General features: G+C 42.7%; 2 protein-coding genes across 2 annotated transcripts; both read right to left on the reverse strand.

Moving 5' to 3' along the window:
* Positions 1-650: 650 nt before the first annotated feature.
* On the reverse strand, positions 651-1,248 carry LOC139409854 (ferritin, middle subunit-like). Its single transcript, XM_071155241.1, has one exon. The coding sequence runs from the start codon at positions 1,227-1,229 to the stop codon at positions 699-701; it is 531 nt and encodes a 176-aa protein (XP_071011342.1). The 5' UTR covers positions 1,230-1,248; the 3' UTR covers positions 651-698.
* Positions 1,249-4,996: 3,748 nt separating this feature from the next.
* LOC139408384 (serine/threonine-protein phosphatase 6 catalytic subunit) lies at positions 4,997-16,284 on the reverse strand. The gene is made up of 7 exons (XM_071152187.1): positions 15,849-16,284; positions 14,969-15,064; positions 14,678-14,743; positions 14,415-14,556; positions 7,276-7,355; positions 6,957-7,166; positions 4,997-6,526 (listed from the first exon to the last, which is right to left on the reverse strand). Exons 1-7 carry the CDS (start codon positions 15,921-15,923, stop codon positions 6,278-6,280), a joined length of 918 nt encoding a protein of 305 aa, XP_071008288.1. The 5' UTR covers positions 15,924-16,284; the 3' UTR covers positions 4,997-6,277.
* Positions 16,285-19,835: the final 3,551 nt, after the last annotated feature.

Consider the following 19,835-nt stretch of genomic DNA (forward strand, 5'->3'; position numbering starts at 1 on the left):
GCCCGTTTTGCTTGTTATTTTGGCATTAATACAAGTCACATATCAGTTTGCAAAAAAAATGTTAAAGTCTGAGTTAATAAAGCCGCATACAAACATGGTCTCATTTTTGCTTTCTTGAGTAAGGCAGCTCCAAAATGCAGGTGTTCCAGCCTAGCTCAGTGCTTTGTGGTGGTGGGGCTGGCCAGCAGAAAATATGGTGTGGCTTTCAGGATATATATATTTTTTTACAATAAGCACATACGAAAACCTAGTTCAGTCTGTTTTCCACCAGACACAGGTAGATTAATGAATATTTCAGCAGGACAATAACCTAAAAAACAGGGCCAAATCTACAGTGCATTCAGAAAGTACTCAGACCCCTTGACTTTTTCCACATTTTGTTTCGTTAAAGCCTTATTCTAAAATTGATTAAATTATTTTCTCAATCAACCTACACACAATACCCCATAATGACAAAGCGAAAACTTTTTTTTTTTTACAGGTCAACACTTAAAACAACCTTTAGTGATATGTTTTAATTGTTTTACAAGAAGCCTTGCCTCAAATACAGTAGTGTTGTCAACAGAAACATCAATGTTACAGCTGTGTTGCACTGCAACAGTTTAACACTCCCCTCCCTATAAATGCAAAGCCAGTAGGATCTATCAGAGAAGCCAGGAGTCCTAGTCTGAAGGCCGTAGTCTTGGGATGGAAGTGGTTTAGCTCTGGCCTCCCAGGGTGTGCTTGTCAAACAGGTACTCTGCCATCTTGTTTTTGACAGCATCCATCTTGGTGAGGTTGGTGATGTGGTCTCCCAGCTTCTTAATGGCCTCCACCTGCTCATTCAGGTAATGGGTCTCCAAGAAGTCACACAGATGGGGGTCAACCTTGTCTGAGGCAATCTTGTGCAGGTCCAGCAGGGCCTGGTTCACATTCTTCTCCAGCTGCAAAGCACACTGCATGGACTCCAACCCATTGTCCCACTCATCACGTTCTGGCTTCTTGATGTCCTGGAGTAAAATGCGTCCACCTCGCTTGTTCTGGAAGGAGAGTAGCTTCTCGGCGTGCTCCCGCTCCTCGTCGCTGTTCTCCTTGAAGAAATGCGCGAACCCAGGCAGAGCCACATCGTCACGGGAGAAATAGAAAGCCATTGAAGTGTAGGTGTAGGAGGAAAACATCTCCAAGTTGATCATCCGGTTGATGGCAGCTTCGCAATCGTCGTGATAGTTCTGGCGGATCTGAGACTCCATTTTGGCAGATTTTCTCTTATATCAAAATTAACGGTACAAAAATAGAGTTTCTTCGACTATTTCTCTATTATACTTCAAGAAAGTGTTATGTTATCAATCCGGAATGTTCGATAATGCGGGACGAAGGCAGAGGAGTTCCGTTCAATCACTGTTGAAGCAAGAACTTCTCCATGCGTCTTCTCAGACTTGTGAAAACAGGTTTTTTAGTAATGTTAGCAAATGTTTAAAACATTTAAATCAGAAATACCTCATTTACATAAGTATTCAGGCCTTTTGCATGAGACTCATTATTGAGCTCAGCTGCATCCTGTGATCATCATTGATCATCCTTGAGATGTTTCTACAACTTGGAGTCCACATGTGGTAAATTCAATTGATTGATTTTGAAAGGCACACACCTATCTCTATAAGGTCCCACAGTTGACAGTGCATGTCAGAGCAAAACCTTGAGATTGAAGGAATTGTCCGTAGAGCGCAGAGACCGGATTGTATCGAGGCACAGATCTGGAGAAGGGCACCAAAACATTTCTGCACCATTGAAGGTCCCCAAGAATAGTGGCCTCCATTTTTAAATGGAAGAAGTTTGGAACCACTAAGACTCTACCTAGAACTGGATGCCCAACCAGTGAGCGATCGGGGGAAAAGGGCCTTGGTCGGGGAGGTGACCAAGAACTCACTGTGGAGATGGGATAATCTTCCAGAAGGACAACAATCTCTGCAGCACTCCACCAATCAGGACTTTATGGTAGAGTGGCCAGACGGAAGCCACTCCTCAGTAAAAGGAATATGACAGCCCACTTGGAGTTTGCCAAAAGGCACCTAAAGGACTCTGACCATGAAAAACCAGGTTTGCCTGAATGCCAAGTGTCACATCGGGTGAAAACCTGGCACCATCCCTACAGTGAAGCATGGTGGTGGCAGCATCATGATGTGGGGAGGTTTTTTAGCGGCAGGGAATGGGAGACTAGTCAGGATCAAGGGAAAGAAGTATGGAGCAAAGTACAGAGAGATCCTTGATGAAAATCGGCTCGAGTGCTCAGGACCTCAGTCTGGGGTGAAAGTTTACCTTCCAATAGGACAACAACTCTAAGCACACAGCCAAGACAATGCAGGAGTGGCTTCGGGACAAGTATCTTAATGTCCTTGAGTGGCTCAGCCAGAGCCCGGATTTGAACCTGATCAAACAACTTTGAAGATACCTGAAAATAGCTGTGCAGCCACGCTCCCCATCCAACCTGACAGAGCTTGAGAGGATCTGCAGAGAAACTCCCCAAATACAGGTGTGCCAAGCTTGTAGCGTCATACACAAGAAGAATCGAGGCTGTAATCGCTGCCAAAAGGTGCTTCAACAAAGTACTCAGTAATACTTAAATACTTAGTAAATGGGAAATTTCGGGGGGGGGGGGGTATACATTTGCCAACATTTCTAAAAACCTGTTTTTGCTTTGTCATTATGGGGTATTGTGTGTATATCGATGATAAAAAACTATTTAATCCATTCTAGAATAAGGCTGTAATGTAGGGGTTTGAATACTTTCTGAATGCACTTGTTGCTTACCAGAAAGACAGTGAATGCTTGAGTGGCCTAGCTACAGTTTTGACTTAAATCTGCTTGAAAATCTATGGCAAGACCTGAAAATGGTTGTCTAGCAATGATCAACAACCAATTTGACAGCGCTTGAATAATTTAAAAAAAGAAAATGTTGCATAATCAAAGTGTGGAACGCTCTTAGAAACTTACCCAGAAAGACTCACAGCTGTAATCGCTTAAGCTAAACACTTATCTAATAGAGATGTATTTTTCATACATGTTTTTCAAATGATAGAATCTTTCTTCCACTTTCACATTCAAGTATTTTGTGTAGATCGTTGTAAAAATAAATAAAGACATACATTTTAATCACATTTTGTAACATTTTTGGGGGGAAAAAGTCAAGGGGTGTGAACACTCTGTAGGCACGGTATTTTGTGAACTATTTAGCAGTGTTATTGCTTGGGGATAGAAGCTGTTCAGGGAAACTGTTTGTTCCAGACTTGGTGCATCGGTACGGCTTGCCATACGGTAGCAGAAAGCAATGACAATTTCAGCATGCAAATCTGGGTGGGGCAAACTCAACAAAAATTGATGCATGCCAACAAAGCCACTAAACAATAAATGATTTGCACTATAGCGGTGACAAATGCTGCCCACACTGTTAGGACCCACATAAAGCTGTCCCAACAGCAGAGCTTTCTTTTCAGCACCACAGTGAATCCTTGTCTGGCAGCGAAACAGTTCATTCAGCCTCATTTACTGCCCCCCCCCCAAAAAAAAACATGGCTGACTTGCTTAAACAAATGTGGTTTCTACTAACATTCAGATGTACAAACTATGGCATAAGGGGACAACAAGCGGACAAGAGATAATCCGTAATTTCGATTGATAATGATCGAGCTAGGACGGACATAGTCAATATAACTATTAGTTAAGCACTTTTGAAATATACAGCAATAGAATTCAGAGCATGGGCCGTTCTTACAGTATTCTCCCTGTACACCAAGTCAGAACCGTAGGATAAATAAAGGGGGCATATAAGCAATGAAAGCTATTACAATATTTTATGATTACATTTCTCTAAAACAGGCTATAGGCTACATGTGCACCACCAACCAAATCAGAACAGTAGGCTAAGTTATGTGGGGGAAAGTGACCAAATTATTAGGGTGAGGCACATGGGTTACTAACAGCTTACTACACAACATACTTAGTATTATTTTCTTAGCTACAGTATACATATCTCCCTGGAATATTACATCATTTATGCAGCAGCAAGACATTTTTGGACTCACCTCACTTGAACAGGAACGTGGCGCAGCGGTCATTCTGGGCAAAATTTGTCAAACTGTCATCAGTCTGGCATTCTCTGGACTTATGGTGCTTTCAAGACAACTGGAAACTTGATGGCAGGGACCTAGCGAGCTCCCTGCCCCAGTGATGTACTTGGCCATACGCACTACCCTCTGTAGTCCCTTGCAGTCAGATGCCAAGTAGTTGCCATACCAAGCGGTGATGCAGCCAGTCAAGGTGCTCTCAGTGGTGCAGCTGCAGAATTTGAGGATCTGAGGGCCGATGGCAAATCTTTTCAGCCTCCAGAGGTGGAAGGGGCATTGTCGTGCCCTCATGACCATGTTGATGTGTCTGGATCAGGAAAGAGCCTTAGGGACGTGGACACGGATTTCAGTTTCCCTGCATTAAAATCACCGGCCACTAAAAGCACCGCCTCTGGGTGTGCATTTTCTTGTTTGCTTATGGCCCTATACAGCTCGTTGAGTGTGGTCTTAGTGACAGCATTGGTTTGGTGGTGGTAAAATGGACAGCTACAAAAAATAGATGAAAACTCTCATGGTAAATAACATGGTCTGCAGCTTATCATGAGGTTTGGGGACTCAAGCATGCAAAAACATTAACATTAGAGATCATGCACCAGTTGGTTAACAAAGAGACAGACCCCCCCCATCTTACCTGAGGATGCTGACCAGTCTTGACAATGCATGGAAAAGCCAGAAGTATATTATCCATGTTCTTGTTCAGCCAAAATGCCATAAAACATAGAATATTAAAGTTCTTCAGGTCCCGTTGATAGAATAGTCTCAAACGGAGCTCATCCAGTTTGTTCTCTAGTGACTGGCGGTTTATTTGCACACCAACGTATTCTAGTCAGGATACCAGCTGGTCTGCCACAAATGCAGCAACCACCGTTGGATATTTTAACAAAATAAACAGGTACTTAAGTTAAAGGCTTTTTATTTTCAATTGGTAGGTTGATTGCGGTCTACAATAATAAAATACAACAAATCAGAAAAAAATAGGAGAAATAATCAATACAATTATTTCAATGTACAAAAGCCTAATCGCCCACTCAGTCCCCAAGACTTATCCCCTCCCCAATCACCCTGATCTGGTTTAAAAAACAGCAGCAGCATACTTAAGTTGCTGTCTTCTGTGGAAATAATATCTGTGAAGAAATTACGGCATGAGGAGAAAACTGTTTTCTTCTATAGATTACAGCTGAGAGTTCATAGTATCAGGTCTGACATGCCTTTAGCGTAATTGCAATATCGACCCAGTTGGAACGATAAAACTCACATCACTGAATTCCATTCAATAGTTAACATGGAATTCTGAGACACAGTGCAATTCAAGGAATTCATTCCGTGACAGCCTATGATAATATCCTTATAAAGAAGCAGAGTAGATGAATGACCGTTGAATGTGCACAATGCTGCAAAAACATATTCATACAAATACACTGTTGGCTACAATTACATTTAATAGGAACAGCGTGTCCCATTTACTCACATCAAATAGAATTTGAGGGAGTAGAAATTAAAATCAGGAGTATTGGGGTGAAGTATAAAGATAGGGCTTCAATTGAAATGAAGGGCCAACAGTACTATTGAGTCAATTCATCCAATGCAACAATGTTAATCTACAAAAACAAATATGCATTTGGCAACATCAAATACTATCAAGGGAATGAGGCAGGACTGAGGTGGGATATTTCAAGAAAGAAAATGTTCAATAACAGATCGAGAAATGCAAGTCCCGTTGGGAGAAGCTTGGGGGGTGGGAGGGGGTTGTTGACAGTGGGGACAATAGCCCAGTCCCAAAACCACTAACCCTTTGCAGATGACAACAAACCAGATGGGTTTAAGAAATATAGATAGATCCCCTAAACGTATTACAAGATTCAGTCCAGAAGCATCAATCACTTAGGTTTTTGCAGATCTAAAGGGATGAGACGGATGTAAACAAACTAGTGACAGCTCAACCTTTCAATGAGGCTTAGGGGAGCTTACATCATGTTGCTTATACACATCTCATTCCTTCAGATCTGTAAACACTGAAGAGGTAAGAGCTATGATTAGTTCTGGACCAGACCAAGGTGAAGCCATTGTATTGTCATTTCTTAGTTACACCTATCCACTTCCTTAAGACTGCAAACGGGAAATGGGTGAGGGAAAGAGGCAACAGGCTATTTTTGGAGTGAACAAAATGGCTCTTGTGATTAGAGAAAATAAGGTGTTGTTGTTCTGGGAGGGATGACCCGCTCCGAGTCGGGCACGGCGCGGAACAGCTTGGGCTCCCGGGTGTTCACGTCTTTGAAGACCATGATGGAGGCAATGTTTCCACAGCGGTAACAGTAGTTGGGCGCGGACCACACCGTCACCAGCTTCTCGTCAAACATGAACTTGTAGCCCTCGTGGACCAGCTGGTGTGCACGGCAAATCAGCTTCAGATTATTGATGTGAACAAACTGAAATGGGTCAAACAGAACCACAGATGAGCTCAGTATTCAACATAGGCCTCTCTTTCAAATTGAAAAAGAAAAAATGCACAAAACAAATTGGGCAGCAGGGATCTTGATCCAGGAGGTGATTGTCTCTGCTATAACCAAGAAGCTTGAGCTTACAAGCTAGCAAGTTAGAGAACCAAATGCATAACTGTAGCCCTGAACTGGAGATAATTTATTTGGCACATCTTAGATAGTTAACTTATATTTTATAAGCAGTGGCGTAGCATGCAAACCCCAAGCATTTTTACTGTATTGAAAATCATACCTTTGGTATTTCAAAATATCCCGGTATACTGTATATACCACCCGAGCCTACCGTCTAGGTCTATTCATATCATCATTATAAGCTGTAGTAGTTAGCCCTCTACTCAGGACAATTTGATGCGTTTACCTCATTAGTGACCTTGGCGCCAAACAGCCAGCCTGCACCTCGCGGACTGATGGCCCAGGTGTCCACATCCTCTGGGTCCGACCACACCAGGTCACAGAAGGCCCCCTTGTGGGGAATCTCTTGGTTGCGCTCGATTGTTCGGATCTGGTCCAGGGTCTTGATGTCAGGTGAAAGACCACCATGCACACAAAGGACCTGCTCGTCTATCAACTGTGGTAAGAAACTCTGTAAGTGATTGATTCATATGTGTGGGAAAATGTAAGATAGATAAAGCACATGTATTCAAAGAAGTGTGAATGGTCATAGTGATTGGACTTACAGCCGCTACTGTTAGCATGTCAAACACTTTAGTGCAGTATCGCCACGCATTTGCATTCCCATATTTAGTTTGGCACTCATCTGCAAAAAATAACAGGTAAAAATCGAGAACACTTTACAAATCTGGCAGCACTTATTTTATTTTTATTTTTTTACACTGAACAAAACTATAAGCATAACACGCAACAATTTCAAAACTTTAACTGAGTTACAGTTCACATTTATGTGTTCCCTAGTGGCACAGAGGTCTAAGGCACGGCATATCAGCGCTAGAGGCGTCACTGCAGACCCTGGTTAGATTCCAGGCTGTGTCACAACCGGTCGTGATTGGGAGTCCTATAGGGCGGCACACAATTTAACCAGCATTGTCCGGGTTAGGGTTTGCTGGGGTAGGCCGTCATTGTAAATAAGAATTTGACTGGAACTGACTGGCCTAGTTAAATAAAGGTTAAATAATAAAATGTAGGGAAATCAGACATTTGAAATTAATTAATTAGGCCCTAATCTATGGATTTCACTCGACTGGGAATACCGATATGCATCCATTGGTCACAGATAACTTTTAAAAACAATTGGGGCGGGGATCAGAAAACCAGACAGTATCTGGTGTGACCACCATTTGCCTCATACAGTGCAAAACATCTCCTTCGCATCGAGTTGATCAGGCTGTTGATTGTGGCCTGATGAATGTTGTCCCACTCTTTTTCAATGGCTATGTGAAGTTGCTGGATATTGGTGGGAACTGAGACACGCTGTGGTACATATTGATCCAGATCATCCCAAACATGCTCAATGGGTGACATGTTGGGTGAGTACGCAGGCCATGGAAGAACTCCAAGAATTGCAGTGTTCGTACAGACAGTGGCAAATCAAATTCAAGGACTTTTTCAAGCACTAATATTTTCAAGGGCCATCCATTTGTAATACTTAATGTTATAGAATTGTTTCTGGTCACCACCAGATGGCAGTATATCGCCACAACCGCATGAAGAAAAAAAAACAACTACCATAGTATTTATCACTACCCTATAAGTTCTACTCAATAATACATTGTTTCACTACTTATTTACTCAATACGTGAGTGGTAAGTCAGTACGGATTATTTTGTCATCTGAATAGTGACGAATCTACACTTGCCCGGCATTTTAGCCATTGATGTGAGGTTTGGCGGCGTCGAATCAAATCTAATTTTAATAGTCACAGTGAAATGCTTACTTACAGACTCTTAACCAATAATGCAGTTGAAAAAAAAACAGATAAGAAAAAAAATTATAGTAAAAAGTACTTAAAGAGCAGCAGTAAAATGACAATAGCGAGACTATATAGAGGGGGGGTACCGGTACAGAGGGCACCGGTTAGTTGAGGTAATATGTACATATAGGTAGAGTTAATAAAGTGACTATGCCTAGATGATAACAAAAGAGATTAGCAGCGGTGTAAAAGAGGGGGAGAGGTGGGACAATGCAAAAAGTCTGGGCAGCCACTTGATTAGGTGTTCAGGAGTCTTATGGCTTGAGGGTAGAAGCTGTTTAGAAGTCTCTTGGACCTTGACTTGGCGCTTCGGTACCGCTTGCCGTGCGGATGCTAGGGTGGCTGGAGTCGAACAATTTTTAGGGCCTTCCTCGGACACTGCCTGGTATAGAGGACCTGGATGGCAGGAAGCTTGGCCCCAGTTATGTACTGGGCCATTCGCGCTACCCTCTGTAGTGCCTTGCGGTCGGAGGCCGGGCAGTTGCCATACCAGGCAGTGATGCGCAACCAGTAACCAGATGCTCTTGATGGTGCAGCTGTAGAACCTTTTGAGGATCTCAGGACCCATGCCAAATAAGTTCAGTCTCCTGAGGGGGAATAGGTTTTGTCGTGCCCTCTTCACGACTGTCTTGGTGTGCTTGGACCATGTTAGTTTGTTGGTGATGTGGACACCAAGGAACTTGAAGCTCTCAACCTGCTCCACTGCAGCCCCGTAGATGAGATGCTTGGTCCTCTTTTTCCTGTAGTCCACAATCATCTCCTTTGTCTTGATCACGTTGAGAGGTTGTTGTCCTAGCACCACACGGCCAGGTCTCTGACCTTCTCCCTATAGGCTGTCTCGTCGATGGTCAGGCCTACCACTGTTGTGTCATAAGCAAACTTAATGATGGTGTTGGAGTCGTGTCTGGCCGTGCAGTCATGAGTGAACAAGGGAGTACAGGAGTAGTCTGAGCACACACCCGCGGGGCCCCTGTGTTGAGGATCAGCATGGCGGATGTGTTGTTACCTACCTTTACTACCAGGGAGCAGCCCGTCAGGAAGTCCAGGATCCAATTGCAGAGGGAGATGTTTAGTCCCAGGGTACTTAGCTTATTGATGAGCTTTGGGGGCACTATGGTGTTGAACGCTGAGCTGTAGTCAATGAATAGCATTCTCACATAGATGTTCCTTTTGTCCAGGTGGGAAAGGGCAATGTGGAGTGCAATAGAGATTGCATCATCTGTGGATCTGTTAGGGCGGTATGCAAATTGGAGTGGGTCTAGGGTTTCTGGGATAATGGTGTTGATGTGAGCCATGATCAGCCTTTCAAAGCACTTCATGGCTACAGATGTGAGTGCTACGGGTCGGTAGTCATTTAGGCAGGTTACCTTAGTGTTCTTGGGCACAGGCACTATGGTAGTCTGCTTAAAACATGTTGGTATTACAGACTCGGACAGGGAGAGGTTAAAAATGTCAGTGAAGACACTTGCTAGTTGGTCAGCGCATACTTGCAGTACACGTCCTGGTAATCCATCTGGACCTGCGGCCTTGTGAATGTTGACCTGTCTAAAGGTCTTACTCACACCGGCTGCGGAGAGCATGATCACACAGTCTTCCGGAACAGCTGGTGCTCCCATGCATGTTTCAGTGTTATTTTCCTCGAAGCGAGCCTAGCTCGTCTGGTAGGCTCGTGTCACTGGGCAGTTCACGGCTGTACTTCCCTTTGAAGTCTGTAATGGTTTGCAAGCCCTGCCACATCCGACGAGCGAGCGTCAGAGCTGGTGTAGTACGATTCAATCTTAGTCCTGTATTGACGCTTTGCCTGTTTGATGGTTCGTCAGAGGGCATAGCGGCATTTCTTATAAGCTTCCGGGTTAGAGTCCCGCTCCTTGAAAGCTCAGTGTGGATGTTGCCTGTAATCCATGGCTTCTGGTTGGGGTATGTACGTACGGTCACTGTGGGGGTGACGTCATCGATGCACTTATTGATGAAGCCAATGACTGATGCGGTGTACTCCTCAATGCCATCAGAGGAATCTCAGAACATATTCCAGTCTGTGCTAGCATCTGCTTCACCTGACCACTTTTTTATTGATCTAGACTGGTGCTTCCCGCTTTAATTTTTGCTTGTGAGCAGGAATCAGGAGGATAGAATTATGGTCAGATTTGCCAAATGGAAGGCATGGGAGAGCATGCGTCTCTGTGTGTGGAGTAAAGGTGGTCCAGAGTTCTCCCCCCTCTGGTTGCACATTTAACATGCCGATAGAAAATTTGGTGAAACGGATTTAAGTTTTCCTGCATTAATGGCCCCGGCTACTAGGAGTGCCGCCTCTGGGTGAGCGTTTTCTTGGTTGCTTATAGCGGAATACAGCTCATTCAATGCTGTCTTAGTGCCAGCCTCTGACTGTCGTGGTATTTAGCTATGAAAAAAAAATAGATGAAAACGCTCTAGGTAGATCATGTGGTCTAAAATACATAACCTTCTGCCCCTTGTCTTACCAGACGCCGCTGTTCTATCCTGCCATTACAGCGTATAACCAGCCAGCTGTATGTTGATAGTGTCATCATTCAGCCACGACTCTGTGAAGCTTAAGATATTGCTGTTTTGAATGTCCCGTTGGTAGCTTAATCTTGCGCCTAGGTCATCCGTTTTATTCTCCAAAGATTGCACATTTGCTAGCAGAATGGAAGGAAGTGGGGGTTTATTCGATCGCCTACGAATTCTCAGAAGGCAGCCTACCCGTTGGCCCCTTTTTCTCCACCTCCTCTTCATGCAAATCACAGGAATCTGGGCCTGTCCCCGAGAAAGGAGTATATCATTTGCGTCTGGTGCGTCAGACTCGTTAAAGGAAAAAAGGATTCTGCCAGTCCGTGATGAGGAATTGCAGTCCTGATGTCCAGAAGTTATTTTCGGTCATAAGAGACGGTACCGGCAACATTATGTACAAAATAAGTATTAAAAAAAACAAAGTCAGTTCAGCCCGAATTAGAATTAGCAAAACCAATAAATTTTTCCAATGTTTTTCATAAATGTATTTGATCATTATCTGTTCTCCTCATTTTAATTCAAGTACCAACTTGAGAAAATGTCTGAGTACTTACATTTCAGAATGCCAAATTCACATACTTTAAGCACCTCAAGCTCCTTTTGCAAACCCTGGAATTGTGTACAGATCCTTGCGACATGGGACCGTGCATTATCATGATAAAATATGTAATGGCGGCGGATGAATGGCACGACAATGGCCCCAGGATCTCGTCACGGTATGTCTGTGCATTCAAATTGGCATTGATAAAATGCAATCATGTTTGTTGTCCGTTGCTTATGCATGCCGCTGCCATAACCATAACGCCACCATGGGGCACTCTGTTCACAATCTTGATATCAGCAAACAGCTCGTCTACACGACACCATACACACGGTCTGCCTGGTACAATTGAAACCGGGATTCATCCGTGAAGAGCACACTTCTCCAGCATGCCAGCGGCCATCTAAGGTGAGCATTTTCCCACTGAAGTCGATTACAACACTGAACTGCAGTCAGGTTAAGACCCTGGTCTCAGAAGAGCATGCGGATGAGCTTCCCCGAGAAGGTTTCTGACAGTATGTGCAGAAATTCTTACATTGTACAAACCCACAGTTTTATCAGCTATCCGGGTGGCTGGTCTCAGACGACCCCGCAGGTGAAGAAGCCAGATGTGGAGGTCCTGGGCTGGCGTGTTTACACGTGCTCTGCGGTTGTGAGGCCGGTTGGAAGTATTGTCAAATTCTCTAAAATGACGTTGGAGGCGCTTTATATTAAAGAAAGTAACATTCAATTCTCTGACAAAAAATCTGGTGGACATTCCTGCAGTCAGCATACCAATTGCACACTCCCTTAAAACTTGAGACATCTGTGGCATTGTGTTGTGAGACAAAACTGCACATTTTAAAGTGGCCTTTCATTGTCCCCAACCCAAGCTGCACCTGTGTGATGATCATGCCGTTTAACGTTTTTGGGATAGGGGGCAGCATTCTCACTTTTGGATGAATAGCGTGCCCAGAGTGAACTGCCTCCTACTCCGTCCCAGATGCTAATATATGCATATTATTATTAGATTGGATAGAAAACACTCTGAAGTTTCTAAAACTGTTTGAATGATGTCTGTGAGTATAACAGAACTCATTTGGCAGGCGAAAACCCGAGAAAAATCCAACCATGAAGTGGGAAATCTGAGGTTTGTAGTTTTTCAAAGCTTGGCCTACCGAATACACAGTGTCTATGGGATTAAGTTGCACTTCCTACTTCTTCCACTAGATGTCAACCGTCTTTAGAAACGGGTTTGAGGATTCTACTATAAAGGAGGGGCACATGAGACCAGTTTGAGTCAGTGGTCTGACAGACTGTCTCAGGCTCGTGACGCGCGCTCCCGACAGAGTTACCTCTCGTTCCAGTGCTTTTCTTCAGACATAGGAATTCTTCGGTCTGAATATTATTGATGTTTTATGTTAAAAACATCCTAACGATTGATTCCATACATCGTTTAACTTGTTTCTACGACCTGTAACAGAACTTAGAGTTTTTGTCTGGATGAAGTGCTCGCGCTTCATAAAGATAAATTACTGGGCTGAACACGCTAACAACAAGTGGCTATTTGGACATAAATGACGGACTTTATGGAACAAATCAGTAATTTATTGCCGAACTGGGATTCCTGGGAGTGCCTTCTGATGATCAAAGGTAAGTGAATATTTTGTGTGTTATTTCTAACTTCTGTTGACTCCAAAATTGCAGATATTTCTCTGGCTGGATTGGTCTCTGAGTGCCATTCTCAGATTATGCTTTTTCTGTAAAGTTTTTTTTAAATCTGACACAGCGGTTAAGGAGAAGTCTATCTTTCATTCTGTGAATAACACTTGTATCTTTTATCAATGTTTATTATGAGTATTTCTGCAAAATCACAGGATGTTTTGGAATCAAAACATTACTGCACGTAACTCCGCAATGTAAACTGAGATTTTTGGATATAAATATGCACATTATCGAACAAAACATGCATGTATTGTGTAACATGATGTCCTATGAGTGTCATCTGATGAAGATCATCAAAGGTTAGTGATTAATTTTATCTATATTTCTGCTTTTTGTGACTCCCATCTTTGGCTGTAAAAATGGCTGTGTTTTTTTGCTTGGCGGTGATCTAACATTTACATACAGGTGTTGCATCTCAAGAAGCTGATTAACCTTTCTAGCGCAGGCATTCCGCTAGCGGAACCCCTCAACAACATTCCGCTGCCTTCGGCAGCGCTCGAAATTTACAAATATTTTTTTTAAATATGTAACTTTCACACATTAACAAGTCCAATACAGCAAATGAAAGATAAACCCATCGTGTCCGATTTAAAAAATGCTTTACAGCAAAAGCACAATGTTGCTGTAAAGCATTTTTGAAATTGGACACGATGGGTAGATTAACAAGAAGTTTATCTTTCGTTTGCTGTATTGGACTGGTTAATGTGTGAAAGTTAAATATTTCTAAAAAATATTTTTTAATTTCGCACTCTGCCTTCTCAGCGGAATGTTGTCGAGGGGTTCCGCTAGCAGAACGCCTGCGCTAGAAAGGTTAATCAGCTTCTTGAGATGCAACACCTGTCTGGTGGATAGATTGTCTTGGCAAAGGAGAAATGCTCACTTTGATAGAAATAAGCTTTTTGGACATATGAAGAATTTCTGGAATCTTTTATTTTAGCTCAAGGTTAAATGGTAATTACACCATAATAACTTAGAAATTCAGCTACTTGTTTGCTTCTTGGTACCAGGTTAGTTACCAATTGTTCCCTATAACTATGGCACGATACCCTACAAGGATACATATGGTCTTATGTGTTGTTAGTGTTAATGTCCCCCCAGCAATTAGGCATGTTGCTCACCGTAAAAGCCGTACACCTGTGTTATCTGCCTGCTTTCGTGATTTCCTCGTAGAAGCGTGATGCGGTCCGGCCACTTGGCTTTTAAGGCTAGCAGGTACGTGAATGTCTCCAAGCTGTAGTATCCCCTGTCCACAAAGTCTCCCTGGGCAAAACAGACAGGCATTGGCCAGGGTTCAGATCAATCGCAAGTCAGATCCAGCTTATGTTCTAAATTCATTTTTTTTTATGCAGAGCATAACAATATAATACAACTTCACACTTACCATAAAAATGTAGTTTGTGTCTGGAACTTGTCCGCCAGTTCTGAAGAGTTCACATAGGTCATAAAACTGGAGACAGTGTTCAGAAAGAGAATTTCACATTTACTATAAATATGGGGATATTCAGAATGTGCACAGTAGATAGATTTGTTTGATAATTTAAAACAAAACAACCACACATTGGGATAATGCATTTAAAATCATGGACGATGATTTTTAATGTAGAAACAAAACAAAAAAAGTTAAAGAACCAATTCATTTGGGAATGGTATCAAAAAGAACATTGGATATTACCTGGCCATGAATGTCTCCACAAACAGTGACTGGAGTGGATACTGGTTGAACATTTGATTCCTCGAGTAGCAAATCACATACATAATCACATAATCTCTGAGAGGGATGAGACATGACAAAATTATTAGGCTGAATAATAAGGCTTGCACACTGGACCTACTTCTATTTCTAAACGAACATCTTTGAATTGGCCAATTTTCGAATATTTGGCCATATCATCAGAAACTCTCTCTAAATGGGAGGCATCTTCATAGGTATCCAGGTTTCTCAACCCAGCCTCTTCACATGTTATTTGTTAAAACTAGGTTTGCAATGGTAGTTAGCTACAACTTCCTGGGCCCTGATTGATACGTCTCACATTAGCTAACCAATACTGAAATAATTTTGTGGTTTCAGGTCACAACGTTACGTTTTCGAAAGACACCAATATTTGCTCTGTACTATACTAAACTGGCTAGCTGACTATAAATGTATGTGCTGAAAGCTAGTATCCTTCCTATATAGTAATCTGCTACATAGCTAACGCGTTAGCCTGTTAGTTCACAAACCATGACTGTAACTGACATTAGCCCACGAACGTTAGCTACCATTAACGTTAGTCATCTGCATATCTAGTTCACAGGTTGAACTAGTTAGCAAGATCTTTAATGGCAATAATATACATCTATTCTATCGTGGTTATCCCAAGGTTTGACGTGTTCGGCTAACAGGCAAGCTACTGTACTGGCTAACGTTAGCTGCTTTCATTTAATTGAAGTCGGAAATCATGCTAGCTTAGCCAGCCATATTGATGTCGCAATATGATTGATATAGTCAGAGCGAATGTACTAACATATGGGCATTGGTTAAGTACACGAATAAAAATAATATTAATGCTCACCTTTAAGTCGTTTTCTGGTAAATATTTGCACTGTCTTGCAATCTCAACATACTTATCCAAGTCTAACGGCGCCATTTTAAAAACAAGAACTTCAGAAAAATAGGAAGTATATGCGCATCTCGAGCAATGGGCCAGGGTTCCGGTCTAAAGGACGGTTTCGACTGCTCCTACAGTTTTGCTTCGGTACTGCGGTTTAATTGACGCCCGGCCAAGAAATACAATTTCCAAAAACAGTCACATAGAGATTTAAGACACTTTAGTCATCACCTGTGTGCACAAATCATCCATTGAATAATTCAAATAATTGTCGCTGAGGGCGACTTGTTTCCATCACTCACAAACGAAGATGCTAACATTTTATTTTTATCCAATGTCTGCAATGTTTTTGGATAACTTGACAACGTAGACGCTGCTCACCATGCTCCCTGTGCACTGTGCTAGTGCGCATGTGATGTTTGTCTGTATAAACAGGTCTCCCACCAGCAAGTGGCGCTTTTGTTGTTTCGTCCACCAAGTAAGGATTCAAGGAGAGTGTTGAATTTGGTCAACACATTTTTTTTAATATCTTACATGCTACTTGAGGTTTATTTGATCGAATATACGTTTTGCAATGCTTAACTTGTTATGAGTGTACTGATATAAGTAGGCCATTTTGAGAAAAAGCTATTTATATCGGAGTTCTCGCGAGATGGCTATACATATTCATGAATGGGCTAGTAGCATATCTTCTCATATCTACAGGCGTTTGACGTCAACAACCCTCATCGCATATTCAAAATGAGATTACAATAATGAGATGTATCCACCAATCCAAAGAAAAGAAAGGTATGAGCTGGACAGCCGGCCCGGGGGGCTCGGGTCAGTCTGTCATATCTGGTATGATTCTCCTATCTTATCTGGTGTCCTGTGCGATCTTAAATTAAGTATGCTCCCTCTCTACCCCGTTGCACCCTCTATAACAGTGATCACCAACCCACTATTCAATCTCCAAGGATTTCCTAGTCGATCACCAAACATTTATGTGGGGAAAAAAAGCCTTGCGTTCCTATTTTTCGCGCTATTGGCAGTCTGTGCACTTGATTCAGCAGTCCTAGTGCCGGGAAGGCAAAGTGTTCCCAATTTTAACAATTTCATGTGTCTGAAGGTAGATATCTGCCTACCCAGCAGGCTCAGAGAGCAAATCATGTGCACTTTTAGGCCTACGGCTACAACCAGCACTGCAGCTGCAAAGAGCTCCGATAAGCTTGCGTTGATATTATTAGCTGCTTGTGTCTTTTTTAATATCGATGAATTGGTGCATGAAGCAGAGATACTCAGTGGTGTGTATTCATGGATGCCAACGGAAGCCAGGCTTTCCCCAAAAATTTACCAAGAAAATACATTTTCTTTAGTTTCTCTGTGTTTTCATGATTTTCCTTCCAATTCGCAAGAGGCTGAATGTATCTCACAAGAGAAAGCATTCCGAGCGAGCGGGGAAGTTAGTTTGGATTTGCGTTCACTCCTATCATATCGCATCAAGATAAATATATAATTGACAGAAACAACTTAAATTGTTGCATCTCATTGTGTTGTTGTCCTCCGGTGTCTAGCTACCTAGCTAAAAGTGTCCCTTTCCTAAATTAGCCATGGGTGGAGATAGGGATTTGGACTTGTGGTTTTACTTAATTCTCTGTACTGGCCGGTGATTGTAATCCAACCATAAATTCATACAACATTGTGCCCTTTGTGCCCTACATTGTGCCCTTGGATTTAAAGGATGGAAGTTCAATATGTAGCTAGATGTAGAAGGCTACAGATTCATGGATGCCAAGGGAAGCCAGGCTTTCAACAAAAAATGACCAAGAAAAAACATGTAAAATAATTTACCTTTCCTCTCTCTGTGTTTTCATCATTTTCCTTCAATTCGCTAGAGGCTCGAATGTATTTTACCAGAGAAAGCATCAGAGCAAGCAAAACAGCGCCCCTCTGTACGTGTAGCCCATCTATCTGATGCACTCTGGTCATAAAGAGTATGACATTGTTGCCACCCATAGCAGAGGGAGGGAGAGTGGAAGCCTCACCACTGTTCCCTTCCCTCACACATGCTTCCTCCCCTCAGACTGACCATCAGATGCAGGCAATACTGCCCTTTCCCACTTGGACAAAAGGAACACGTACGTGAGAATACTGTTCATTGACTACAGCTCAGCGTTCAATACCATAGTGCCCACAAAGCTAATCACTAAGCTAAGGACCCTGGGACTAAACAACCCTGGGACTCCCTCTGCAACTGGATCCTGGACTTCCTGACAGGCTGCCCCCAGGTTGTAAGGGTAGACAACAACACATCTGCCACGCTGATCCACAACACTGGGGCCCCTAAGGGGTGCGTGCTTAGTCCCCTCCTGTACTCCCTGTTCACCCACGACTGCGTGGGCAAGCATGACTCCAACACCATCATTAAGTTTGCTGACGACACAACAGCCTGATCACCGACAAGGATGAAACCGCCTATAGGGAGGAGGTCAGAGACCTGGCAGAGTGGTGCCAGGACAACAACCTCTCTCTCAATGTGTGCATGATAAAGGAGCTGATTGTGGGCTACAGGAAAAGGAGGGACGAACAAGCCCCCATTAACATTGATGGGACTGAAGTGGAGCGGGTTGAGAGTTTCAAGTTCCTTGGTGTCCACATCACCAACAAACTATCATCGTCCAAACACACCAAGACAGTTGTGAAGAGGGCACAACAACACCTTTCCTCAGGAGACTGAAAAGATTTGGTATGGGTCTCCAGATCCTCAAAAAGTTCAACAGCTGCACCATCGAGAGCATCCTGACTGGTTGCATCACAGCCTGGAATGGCAACTGTTCTCGGCATCTGACCGAGAGGCAATACAGAGGGTAGTGCGTAAGGCCAAGCTTCCTGACATCCAGGAAATATATACTAGCCGGTGTCAGAGGAAGGCCCAAAAAATTGTCAAAGACTCCAGTCACCCAAGTCATAGACTGGCTATGACTTGGGTGACTGGAGTCATAGCCCTTTGTTTTTACACTGCTGCTACTCGCTGTTTATTGTCTATGCATAGTCACTTTACAAATTACCTCGACTAACCTGTACCCCCGTAAATTGCCCCTGTACAGAGCCTTGTTATTTTCATTTACATTTATTGTGTTACTTTTTGATTGATTAGATTTGTTTTAAACTTTATTTAATGGCTCAAGATATTTCAGCTTTACATTTTTTATTAATTTGTAAACATTTCATAAACCATAAATCCACTTTGACATTATGGGGTATTGTGTGTATGCCAGTGACCACATTTAAAAAAATATATATATATATACAGTGGGGCAAAAAAGTATTTAGTCAGCCACCAATTGTGCAAGTTCTCCCACTTAAAAAGATGCGAGAGGCCTGTAATTTTCATAATAGGTACACTTCAACTATGACAGACAAAATGAGAAAAAAAATCCAGAAAATCACATTGTAGGATTTTTAATGAATTTATTTGCAAATTATGGTGGAAAATAAGTATTTGGTCAATAGCAAAAGTTTATCTCAATACTTTGTTATATACCCTTTGTTGGCAATGACAGAGGTCAAACGTTTTCTGTAAGTCTTCACAAGGTTTTCCACACACTGTTGCTGGTATTTGTCCCATTTTGGCCCATTCCTCCATGCAGCCACCACCAACGTCACCATTGGCCTCACATGCTGACCACACCGCTCGCTTTGCAAAATAAATGTACACATACTATTCAATCATGTAATCTAAACTGCTCATGCTCGTCAACGAGCGTATGCGTAGCCAAGCACTAAAATATAACTTGGTTCTATTTTTGACACTTGATGTGGCTGCAAGTCCCACCCATATGGGTGATTGAAAGCTGAACTGAGGTCTACATTCCAGTCCTATTGGTGGTGGTATTATTTATGTAGCCCTTCGTACATCAGCTGATATCTCAAAGTGCTGTACAGAAACCCAGCCTAAATCCCCAAACAGCA

The sequence above is a fragment of the Oncorhynchus clarkii genome, chromosome 5, assembly GCF_045791955.1.
Source record: "Oncorhynchus clarkii lewisi isolate Uvic-CL-2024 chromosome 5, UVic_Ocla_1.0, whole genome shotgun sequence".
NCBI classification, from domain to species: Eukaryota; Metazoa; Chordata; class Actinopteri; order Salmoniformes; family Salmonidae; genus Oncorhynchus; species Oncorhynchus clarkii.

What these genes read in the sequence shown, in the direction of transcription:
- LOC139408384 (XM_071152187.1), bottom strand. Translation starts at nt 15,923, where the DNA reads ATGGCGCCGTTAGACTTGGATAAGTATGTTGAGATTGCAAGACAGTGC. An exon ending in ACAGGTGTACGGCTTTTACG is followed by an intron (nt 7,356 to 14,414) that starts GTGAGCAACATG and finishes TATTTTTTGCAG; the next exon opens with ATGAGTGCCAAACTAAATAT. An exon ending in ACATGCTAACAGTAGCGGCT is followed by an intron (nt 7,167 to 7,275) that starts GTAAGTCCAATC and finishes TTCTTACCACAG; the next exon opens with TTGATAGACGAGCAGGTCCT.
- LOC139409854 (XM_071155241.1), bottom strand. Translation starts at nt 1,229, where the DNA reads ATGGAGTCTCAGATCCGCCAGAACTATCACGACGATTGCGAAGCTGCC.